This window comes from Rhinoderma darwinii, chromosome 5, assembly GCF_050947455.1.
Source record: "Rhinoderma darwinii isolate aRhiDar2 chromosome 5, aRhiDar2.hap1, whole genome shotgun sequence".
In the NCBI taxonomy this organism is placed as follows: domain Eukaryota; kingdom Metazoa; phylum Chordata; class Amphibia; order Anura; family Rhinodermatidae; genus Rhinoderma; species Rhinoderma darwinii.
The window spans coordinates 51,780,456-51,792,727 of NC_134691.1; the positions used below are offsets into that span (position 1 = coordinate 51,780,456).

At 42.3% G+C, this 12,272-nt stretch overlaps 1 protein-coding gene across 3 annotated transcripts in view; it reads left to right on the forward strand.

The window, feature by feature from the left end:
• Window positions 1-2,041: 2,041 nt before the first annotated feature.
• The window catches only part of STK3 (serine/threonine kinase 3), a 259,258-nt gene continuing 249,027 nt past the window's right edge, over window positions 2,042-12,272 (forward strand). For 2 of the 3 annotated variants that reach the window (XR_012847610.1, XM_075825955.1), the window contains exon 1: window positions 2,043-2,222. Coding sequence is in view for 2 of the 3 variants with exons in the window: in XM_075825955.1 (XP_075682070.1) it covers window positions 2,200-2,222 (23 nt within the window). In the remaining variant the exon portion in view is untranslated. Of the gene's footprint in view, window positions 2,223-12,272 lie in introns of all 3 variants that reach the window. The other variant, XM_075825956.1, reaches the window with a different exon arrangement.

Below are 12,272 nucleotides of genomic sequence, written 5' to 3' on the forward strand. Positions count from 1 at the left end.
AAACATAAGCAAACTATATAAATGTAAACGGCGTAAATTCAGGATGCAAAGAAGAGTGGCGAAATCTTTGTTTTTTTTTTCTATTCCCAAGAAGAGTTAATAAAAGTTAATCAACAAATTATATGTACCCCATAATGGTGCTATTCAAAAATACAACTTGACCTGCAAAAAACAAGACCTTATACAGCTATGTCGACGCAAAAATAAAAAAGTTATAGCTCTTTGAATGAGACGATGGAAAAACTTAGAAAATAACTTCGTCATTAAGGCCTCAAATAGGCAGGTCACTAAGGGGTTAAAGGGGGTCATATACTTATAGGGGTTTTCCCATACTCAATATTTATCACCTATCCACAGGATAGGTGATAAATATCTGATCGGTGGGGGGCCAACCGCTGGGAGAGCTATCTTGGGCATAGAAATAACAATGTTCGAGCATGCTCAGTACCGCTCCGTTTATTTGGGGCTCACAGGAACAGTAAGGTAAGCCCATTCTCACGGTCAGTGGGGGTCCCAGCCCACCGATCAGATATTTATCACCTATCTTGAGGATAGGTGATAAATATTGAGTATGGGAAAACCCCTTTACGATAGCTGTCGTCAGAAAAGTTATTTCTCCCGACTTCACCATGAACATGCACACTCATCTTGGCCAAACGTGAAAGTCTTTTTAATGGGGAGAGGGGAATAATATGCTTCCAACCCCTCAGCGTCTTATCTCCCACAGCAACAAGGGTTCGGGCATGTTGAAATCCAACATGATTGTTCCCTCTTTCTCCCGACATCGCCATCAGGGGGGAGTCGGAAGACCCCCATACACATTAGATAGTTGACCGATCCTGATTAATGTGTATGGGCTTTTTAAAAAGGGCCTGTCACCTCTCCTGACTGGTCTGTTTTAGTAAATCATTTTATTCCCCATAAAATAACGATTCTGGAGAATCTTTTTAGGAACTTGTAACGCGCCCGTTATTGCTCTAACAAATTTATGAATAAAATAACAACTGGACCAGTTGGGGGGGGGGGGGGCGTCCCTGCACAGACTGACATTGTGCAATCAGGGCTGACAGAGTGAGACTGCGTAGGGACACGCCCCTTTGACAAGGGGAATGGTGAGACCCAGTTGCCAATTTATTCATAAATTTCTAGGAGGAATAACAGAGGAACGGCACAATTCCTTAAAAGGACCAGTCAGCTCTCCTGACATGTCTATTTTAGTAAATACTTTGTATTCCCCATGAAATAACAATTCTGGACATTTTCAGTCTGTGTAGTGGCACAGCCCCAAATTGTGACACCCAGTCGTCACTTTATTAATACATTTCTAGGAGGAATAACAGAGGAACAGTACAATCTTGAATTCTAAGAAAAGATGCTCCAGAATGGTTATTTCAGGGGGAATATAATTTTTAACTAAAACAGACATGTCAGGAGAGGTGACAGGTCCTCTTTAAGTTTTTTATTTGACAATAAATGCTGATAATGTCTTCAGGTCACTATCTGATCTATAGACATACATTACTTATCATCTGTATCATTCATTTCTGCTCTTCCAATTGTTTGTAAAAGTTTTGGCTGTGCGGGAATTTTGGCTAAAACGTCCAAAAAATAGTAAAATAAAAAAAATGGAGGTTGACAGCCCTGTCCAAAAATATGTTACCCATCAACGACATCGGACAGTTTCTGCACCCTCATATGTAATATATAACATAATGTGCTGTTCTGATCAGCCTGACCTGTATGACTCTATCACGTCCCTAATGTTTACTTATTGCCCCAATATCGTGGAGCATTTGACAGCCATGCCGAAGACTGGGTGGAGCTTCAATCCCAGTCCCCGCCTCCTTCACGGCTATGTCCCGCCCTTTCCCCCAGCATCCTCTGTGATGTCTGTATAGCTTCCTGCTCTCTGTTTGTGCACTGATAGTACTGAATTAACTTGCTAGGAAGCGTCACTTGACGTGACGTGAGACCTGGCCAATCAGGACACGACCTTGTGGACGATTTTGCCAATCGGTTCTTGATTTCCCGCAGGGGGAGGGTTTTTTCTGGCAGCACCAGGTTAGGTTGAAGTCTAGTGAGGGAGAGGAGGGGATCTGTGTGAGGAGGAACATGGAAGTTGTATGGAGTTAGTAGCGGTTCCGGAACGATTCGTTTTTGTATATTTTGGTGCGGACTGTTTGAGCGGATATTTACAACATGGAGCAGCCGGCGCCGAAGAGGTGAGCTCGTCTGTTCCCATGTGGTGAATGGACACTGGGCTCTGGGGGGGGGGCATATGAGATATTGGTCCAGGCCTACATACTGTCAGTGCTGTCTATTCACACGCTGCAGACCCCCTCCTCTCATAGGCTGCTGTTTAACCCTTTCCTGTGTGGAGCACACTGTAATGTCACCTTATGGGATGACTGCTGTCACCTGCATAACTGCTGTCACCTGTATGATATTGCTTTCATTCATTGCATGATGGGTCACTCCAGTTTTCTGTTTTAGGGTAAATATCACTTTAATAATTAAAGGGGATGATCTTGCTGCACACATTTTTACAGGTGGAATATCATTGGTTCATACATTACATGGCTATGACTGTGGGAAGTCCTTCTGGTTTAACGTAAATAAAGCTTAATCACTGTGTAATTTCAACTTCTCCCCATTTCCAAGGTCTCTGCTTGCTTTCAGTGAACGATAACATTTATTCACATGACCATGTCACCCTTTCATCTGCATAAAGCGGGCCGTTTCCATTCGTATGACCTTCCGTGTTTCAACTGCGAACGCTTCCTTGTTTTACTATTTTTTTTTTCTCTTAATTTCTTCAGTAACTGATATGTGGAAAATGGACAGCGTGTGGATGTTGTCCGTGTACCGTCTGTTTTTTTCCATTCATACATGGATTTTAATGGGCGAGTCTGGACGGCAAAATCCGAGTTCTCGCAACAGATACACACTCCGTGAAAGCAGAACATGTGTGAATAGGTCCAATGAATTACATGAGTCAGTGAGCTGTTTTTGAAACGGACAGCGCACTGATGAGAAACATGCAAGTGTGAATAAGGCCTGATATTCAGATGGTGAAAATCCATACAGAATATTTACATACAGAATGAGTTTGTTACATTGTATCCATTCCTGGTAATCCTCTGTGAGACGAATAGCCTGGATTGATACATTGTAGTAAACTAGTAGGACAGCAGAGGGATTTGTGTTGATGTGTGTTAACCCCTTTCCGGCATTTTTCGTATGGATACGTCATGGAAAGCCAGTGCTTCCCGCATTTTGCCGTATCCATACGACAAATGGTGGACACCGGCTCAGAAGCTGAGTTGGTGCCACCGTCCCTGGGTGTTGGCTGCATGTTATAGCTGACACCCTGGGATAATGGCGAGGACTGAAGTTTGCTCCGATCCCTGCCATTATCCCCTTCAATGCAGCGGTCAAAAGCGATTGCTGCGTTTAAGGTGTTTGCAGCTCATCGGCACCCCAGCAATGAAATTGCCGTGATGCCGGTGTCTACAAAGGCAACCGGAGGCCTAATTTTGGCCTCCCAGTATGCCTAGTACGGAAGACTTTCAGGGCCAGAAAGGAGTTGGGGGGCCTAAAAGGCTTCCGTAGCCGTCAGCAAGATGGCTCAGGAGATGAGCCAGCGTCATCAGCTGTATGTTACAGCTGACATCCACCTTTAACAGCAGGAACCGGAGCTAGCTCCGATTCCTGACGTTAACCCCTTAGATGAAGCGATGGAAAGCGATTGCTGAATCTTAGTGGTTGGCAGCAGATCGTCAGCTTTGCCCTGGAATCGCAGGACTGCCGACTGCTACTATGGCAACAGGAGGCCTAACAATGGCCACCTGCTTTGCCTTTACAAAGGCCGATTAGGCCCCTCCTGGAGGCGAAGCCTGATCGGCTTGCTGTCAGTGAATGACTGACAGATCTAATACATTGCACTACATAGGTAGTGTAATGTATTAGAAAAAATAATCTTACAGTTGGACCTTCAAGTCCCCTAGTGGGACTAAAGAAAAGTGAAAAAGTGTAACAAAAGTAAAATAGAAGTTTCAAAAAAATATAACACAATCGCCCTTTTTCCATTATCAAGTCCTTTTATTGAAAAAAAAATAAACCATACATATTTGGTATCTCCCTGTCCGTAACGGCCTGAACTGTAAAAAATGTATGTTTATTTCACTCGGTGAACGCCTTAAAAAAACAATGCCAGAGTTCTGTTTTTTTTGGTCAGTTTGCCCTACAAAAATTGGAATAAAAAGTGATCAAAAAGTTGCATGTATCCAAATATAGTACCAATAAGGAAGGTCGAAAGTGGCCAAAGCGGGAAGTGGTTAAAAGGGTTATCTGTGACTTTTCAAAATCTGCCGCAGGGGATGGCATTACATAATGAACTAACGTACTTAGGCCAAATTCACACAAACGTGTGGTAACTCGGACGTAAAAAGCATGACGTTTTTCACATCCGAGGTGCCCCAGTGCGGGTTCCGTTTTTATGGATCCCCATAGACTTGAGTCTATAGATGGATCTGTGAAAACGGAACAATATAGAACATGTTCTATTTTTCAATGGACCGTTCACACGGTCCGTTGAAACAATGGCTGTGTGAACAGCCCCATTGAAATACATGCGTTGTTTTAACTGCTATCACACGGACGTACTCTACGTTCGTCTGAATTCGGCCTTACACTAAAGTGCCGATCCAGCACTGAGGTCTGGTTTTGCTCCAATCCCTGAAGCTCCTGCATTAGTCAGGGCAGCCAATCGCTGGCCTCCGTGATGATGATGCTATGCATGGCACTTGACCGCTGTGAGAGCATCCAGTACCGAAGCGGCAGAGAATGGGGGCCCCCCATCGCTGGAATGGGGGCAACTCATGGGGTATCTCTTAGTTGATTATGTAATGCCATCCCTTGCTGTCGATTTTGAAGTCGCAGGTAACCCCTTTAAGCTCATAGATAACTGTAGCAAGCCCTCAACTGTGTGAAAGTATAACATTTCTACATGGTTTTTAACTTCTTGATGTAAAAAAATAATCCCCTTAACTGACTGCTGAATCATTAGAAAGTTGCAGAATGTTTCCTTATGTAGTGATACATTTTTATTTACATAAAACTAGAGAACCCTTTAAACCCCTCTGCGCACCATGATGTAACTGTGCTATATGCCCGTCGTCCTGCTGCTTCGGCTGGGATCGGAGAACTCCAATCCTGGCCGTTTAATACCTTAGATGCTGCGGTCAATAGTGACCGCGGCATCTAAGAAGTTTAGCAGTCGTAGAGGGCTCTCTTTTTTTCCTATCAGCACCCCTGTGACGTGATCATGGGGTGCTGATGGTTGTCATGGCAGCCGTGACCCTAACAAAGACCCCCAGGAATTCTATGTCTAGATGCCAAAGGCACGGCCTAATAGATTGCCTGCAAGTTTTGCACTGGGATGCTGGTTGTACCAGAGCATTAAAGAAACGATCAAACAATCGCATTGTAGACCCCCCAAGAGGACGCCAAATGGGTTCTATTCAAAAATGACTTGTCCAGTAAAAAACAAGCCCTCAAACTGTTACATTGACGGAAAACTTAAAATAGTTAACGCGCTCCAAATACGAAGATGAAATAACGACACAAGATGCTTCGTCCTAAAGAGCCAAAATAGGCCAATCCTAAAGGGGTTAATGCACCCGAATAACTCTAATGAACATATTTAGTGTTGTAATTGCCGGAAAACGGCCAATTATGTTGAAATGTCGGAATACCATCGCCGCCGGCCATGGGGGACAAACCGTTCTATGCAGAATGTGAAATGTCAGAAGGCCTGGTGCGTTTTTTTTTTTGTTTTTTTTATATATTCTTTTTAGGGTGCCTCCAGCACTTCCACTCCCTTCATTACATTTTAACATGGATTCTCAGTTCTTCTTTCTAATGCCATTTCTCTGGCTGAAAGGAGACTGACCGGAGAGGGACCGGCCTACTGCCAAAGTTTGGTTCCAGGTTACGCTAGATAACAATTTTTGCCTATTGGTGTTGCCTAAGGCTGGGTTCACACGACCTATTTTCATGCGTAAACATGGCGTATTATGCCTCGATTTACACCTGAAAATGCGGCTCCAATACGTCAGCAAACATCTGCCCATTCATTTGAATGGGTTTGCCGACGTACTGTGCAGACGACCTGTAATTTACGTGTCGTCGTTTGACAGCTGTCAAACGACGACGCGTAAAATTACTGCCTCGGCAAAGAAGTGCAGGACACTTCTTTGAAACGTAATTTGAGCCGTTTTTCATTGAAGTCAATGAAGAGCAGCTCAAGATTACGGGCGTCAAAGACTCCTCGCAAAATGCGAGGAGGTGCTTTTACGTGTGAAACGAGGCAGCTGTTTTCTCCTGAACAGACGTGAAAGACAGTTCTCGTGTGCACGTACCCTTAGGCTATGTTCACACGGCTTATGTTTGAGGCAGAAAAAACACAAGGCTGATTTCAAGATAAAACGGCCTCTGAATCCAGGTGTGTTTTGTAGCTGATTTTTGTAGGCATTTTTCAATCTTATTCTGAAGTGTTTTTTGTTTTTTTGTTTTGTTTTTTTAAAAAAACACAAAAATTTTTTTTTTTTTGAAGTGTCAATGGAAAAAAATCAGCTTGTGACGTGTCGCTACTTTTTTTTATGAGGTGTATTTTTGCGAGGCGTTTTTAAATTCATCAGCGTAAAAATATGCCTCATAAACTACACTGTGTATTTCCCATTCAAATCAATATGAAGCGGTTTGCAGGCGTATTTCGGAGCGTAATACGAGCGTTTCATTCTCCGATATATGCCTGAAAATAAGCCGTGTGAACATAAGGGTCAGTTCACACGTTGCGTAAATACGGCGGTTTTTCCGCATGGGCTCGGTTGCGGAAAATCCGCAGCAAATACGGTAGCAGCAAAGTGGATGAAGCAAATCTCATCCACACATTGCGGAAATACCGCTCAGAAATTGACCTGCGGTGCGGATTTTTAATCCGCAACATGTTAAATGTATTTGCGTAAACGCTGCTTATTTTTTGCAGGTTTTCCCAGGTAAATCCCACAACTAATAGCAGTTGTTGTGGGTTTCTTTTGCGGCGGGTTTGCAGCGATTCCGCCGCAAAAATGCAACTCAGAAAAAAAATAGTCTCATACTTACCCAGAAGTTTGTCGTGTTCCATCCAGCGCGGCCTCTGACCGCTGTAGCCAATCACAGACTGTAGCGGTCTCCTGGGATGAAAAGTCATCCCAGGAGGCCGGCTAAGTGCTGCAGTTTTCTGCAGTGGACATTCTGGGCAAAAAAACTGCACCACAGTTTGGTGGGGTTTTTCACCCGAAATTCCCTGTCACAGGGCGGATACACTGCGTGCTTTTACGCAGCATATCCGCCCCATGTGAACTCCGCCTAAGGAAGACTAAAGTTGCCCATACACATGGGATCGACAGCATGATCCAAACGTGAGACATTGGTAAAAAAAAGTTCGTCGGGCATGTTGGATTTTAAAATGCCCGTTCCTTTGTTCTGACGGCAGATAAGGCGACGTCACAGATGTCTCGGACTTCACCTCATTGAAATAAACACGCATACTCAGCTGATGTGAAAGTTTATAGGGAGATAGCTGTCGGCTGAACGTCATGCGTGAGGCTGGATTAAGTCTAAATTCAGCGCAGTTTTGTTAGCAGTCCCTCACTGTCGTGTAATAGTTGTAGTTTATTCAATTTAGTAAAAAATTGCACAAGATGTGATGTTCTCACTCCTTTTCTATTGACTTCTATAGTGACATGGAATTAAAGGGAGGGATTGTCGGCTGTTGATGATCTCTTTGCATTAGAATGGTCTCCTGACAATAAGTTGATCACAGGTTGTCCTGCTGCTGGTACCGCCTGTGATAATTGTAATCTGTTGGAGAACCTTGCAACAAGTGTTAAATTCCCCTGCAGCACCACCACAGGAAAAATAAAGTATTACACAGATCTCATTCAAAGCAATGGGCTGTCCGTGTTATAAATGAACATTCCAGGTCCTCCAGAGTGAGACGCTCTTTGTCATCGTTTTCTTCTCCGGCTGGAATCACATATCAAGTATTTTAAACTAAAGTGAGGACTGGATCCAAAAAAAAAAACGAAAAGTATAAAGGAACTGATTTTTTGGGATCCACTCATGTATTTAATAAGAGAAACTTCTACAAAAACTGCATGTGTGATTCCAGCCTTAGGCTGGATTCACACTCAGCTTTTTGTTGCATTTTTCATGGTGTTTTTAAACTGTTGTTTTTTTTTAACTTTTTTTTAGTGCGACCAGATGTTACATTAACCACTTCCCACTGCAGCCAGTTTTGACCTTCCTGACAGAGCCTTATTTTTCCAATCTGACATGTCACTTTGTGTGGTTATAACTTTGGAATGCTTTTACTTATCGAAGCGATTTCTTATATTTTCTCGTGACACATTGTACTTTATGTTAGTGGTGAAATTTGGTCGCTCAGTGTTCATTTGTTAAAAATGCTCAAGTTTAGAGTAAATTTAGAAAAATTTGCGTTTTTCTAAAATTAAATGTATCTGCTTGTAGGACAAATAGTTACACCACACAAAATAGTTACTAGTTAACACTTCCCACATGTCTACTTTATGTTGGCATAGTTTTTTTTAAACATACTTTTATTTTTCTAGGACGTTACAAGGCTTAGGGCTTGCCCACACATAACATAATTGCTACGTATTTTCCGTTCCGGAATTGTGCACTGAAAATACGCAGCAGAATACAGCAGCAGCGTAGTGGGTGAGATTGAACAAATCTCATCCATACGCTGTGTAAAATTTCCGTCCCCAAATTCACCTGCGGTGCGTTTTTTCTCGTTCCCCATCATGTAAATTCCTTCTGCGGAAAGCAGACTAATTTACTGCCATTTTCAGAGGAGATTTCACCATCTCACAGACTTGAAAAAAACCGCAGCAAAATCCACACCATTTTCTGCAGTAAAAAAAATGCAGGAAATGGTGCGGTTTTTACACAGCAGAATGTCTGCTAGATTTTGCGGAAACCCTGCAGAAATTTTCAGCAGCAATTCCTTTACGTGTATACAAGCCCTTAGGGTCCATGTACACGATGCAGTTTTGCATCCGGCAAAACCGCAGCGTAATACAGTATCAGCATAGTCAATGAGATTCCAGGAAATCTCATGTACACACTGCAGTATTTTTCCGCACGTAAATTGACCTGCAGTGCGGATTTTAAAATCCGAAGCCTGTCAATTTATCTTGCGTTTCCGCTTGCGAATTGTATCTGCCTTGTGCTGTGGAAAATCTCATCAAAACGTAAAAACCGCACCGAGAAACGCACGATTAGGTGCGTTTTTTTATTTTTTACATGCGAATTTCCTGCGTGTTGCTGCGGCTTTGGTGCGTCTTTTTCACAGCAAAATACGTAATGTGTGCATGTAGCTTTTGGGTATGTTCACACGAGGGCGTCCGTTACGGCTGAAATTACGGGGATGTTTCAGCCTGAAAACATCCCCGTAATTTCAGCCGTAACGGCATGTGCAGGCGCTTGAACGCCGCGTCCATTACGGGCGTAATTAGCGCTGCTATTCATTGGAGTCAATGAATAACGGCTCCAATTACGGCCAAAGAAGTGACAAGTCACTTCTTTGACGCGGACGTCTATTTACGCGCGTCTTTTGACAGCGGCGCGTAAATTACGCCTCGTGTGAACAGACAAACGTCTGCCCATTACTTTCAATGGGCAGATGTTTGTCAGCGCTATTGAGGCGCTATTTTCGGACGTAATTCGGGGCAAAAACGCCCGAATTACGTCCGTAAATAGGCCGTGTGAACATACCCTTATAAGTTTAGCAGTAATTTCTCACATTTTCAAGAAAATGTCAAATCCTATTTTTTTAGGTACCAATTGAGTTCTGAAGTGGTTTTAAAGGGCATATATATTATAAACCCACATTAATCACCCCATTTTAAAAACTGCACCCATCAAAGTATTCAAAACAGCATTTATAACGTTTCTTAACCCTATTGGTGTTTCACAGGAATGAAAGCAATGTAAAAGTGAAATTTAAAAATTTCCTATTTTTTTTGCAGATACTCAATTTTTTAATTTTTTTTTCCTGTAACACAGCAAGTGTTAACATTGAAACACAACTCAATGTTCATTACCCTGAAAATTTTTTAAAGCAATTTCTCCCGAGTATGGAAATACCCCACATGTGGTTATAAACTGCTTTTTGGGCACACGGCAGGGCTCAGAAGGGAAAGAGCGCCATTTGGCTTTTTGAGTGCAGATTTTGCTGGATTGGTTTCTGGGCGCTATGTCGCATTTGCAGAGCCCCTTTGGGACCAAAACAGTGGAAACCCCACAAAAATGACCATTTTGTAAACTACACCCCTCAAGGTATTCACCTAGGGGTGTAGTGCGCATGTTATCCCCGCATTTGTTTTCCAGAAATTAGTGTGCACTCGATGTTGCAGAGTGAAAATCATGATAATTTTTCCATAGATATGCCAATATGTGGTGCCCAGCTTGTGCCACCATGAAAAGACAGCTCTCTAATTATTATGCTGTGTTTCCCGGTTTTAGAAACACCCTTCATGTTGCCCTAATCTTTTGCCTGGACATTCGACCAGGCTCAGGATTGAAAGAGTACCATGCGATATTGAGGCCTAATTTGGCGAAGTTTTGATTCACAATTACAGGGCTGTGAGGTAGAATAATAAAATAAATCCCTCAGTAGTGACCCCAATTTATAAACTACACCCCTCAAGGCATTTATTATGGGGTCTAGTGAGCATTTTCACCCCACAGGTCTTTTTCATAAATGATTGCGCTGCGGATGGTGCAAATTAAAAATTGCAATTTTTCCCTAGATATGCTATTTCAGTGGCAAATATGTCGTGCCCAGCTTGTGCCACTGGGGAGACACACCCCAAAAATTGTTAATGTGGTTCTCCGGGATTGGAGATGCCATATATGTGGAAGTAAACTGCTGTTTGGGCATGCTGTAGGGCTCAGATGGGAGGGAGCGCCATTTGGCTTTTGAAGTACAGATTTTGCTTTGATACTCGCTTTGTTTAGAGTACATCAGGGGCATAGTCAGGTGGTAGAATATTGGGGTAAAAAAAAACCTGTAAAATAATCCATAGATATTTGTTGTGCTGTGGAGCAATCCTTTCTGCACAGGCCGGTGTCACACTGATAAATGTCCTTCCTTGTCCCCCTTTTGGTCCGCACTCTGAACTTTTGCAGTTGGGTAATTTTGCTGGGAAGTGTTGTCCTGATATAATACAGGCTTCCAGCAGATATGTTTCTGCCCTCCACTTACCTGGTTCCCTAATTTTGGGGCCTTGATGAATCGCCCCTTGAAACAGAAGACATTTTCCCCTCGGGTCTGCACAACTGCTTACTTTTTATTTCCTGACTTATTGGAGCCTTACCTTGTTTTTTTTTTTTTCATAGACATAGGGGTATAAGGGCTGTTTTGTTACAGGGCGCGTTGTAGTTTATTGGTACCATTTTGGGGCGCATGCGACTTCTTTGAGCACTTTTTTTTTAATGGGAGGCAAGCTGACGAAAAAACTGTAGTTCTGGCATGGTTTTCTAGTTGTTTTTTTTTATATACAGCGTTCACCATACATTATTACATGTTAACGTTATTCTTCAGGTCAGTACGATTCCGGTGATACCGAAATTTATTGAGCTTTTTATGTCTTTTGCTCCATAAAATTACTTTTGTAAAAAATTATTTTTTCTGTCACCATGTTATAAGAGCCATAACTTTTACATTTTTTATTCGACGGAGCTGTATGAGGGCTTGTTTTTTGCGAGACGAGCTGTAGTTTTTATGGTTATAATTTTTGGACACCTGCAGCTTTTTGATCACTTTTTATACCAATTATTATTATTTTTTTTGGGGAGGCAATGTGACCAAAAAACAGTAATTCTGGCATTGTTTTTTAGGGTTTTTGTTTTTTATGAGGACCACCGCGCACGATTAATAAGATAATATTTTCATAGTTAAGACCGTTACAGACGCTTCGATACCAAACATGTATGGTTCATTTTGTTTTTTTCAATAATAAAGGGCTTGATAAGTGAAAAAGGGCGATTGTGTTTTATTTTATTACTTGAAATTTTTATTTTTTTTGTCCCACTAGATGACTTGAAGATCCAACGGTTTGCTGTTCTAATACATTGCACTACCTATGTATTGCTATGTATTAGAACTGTCAGTCGTTCGCCAATTAGGCTCCGCCTCTGGG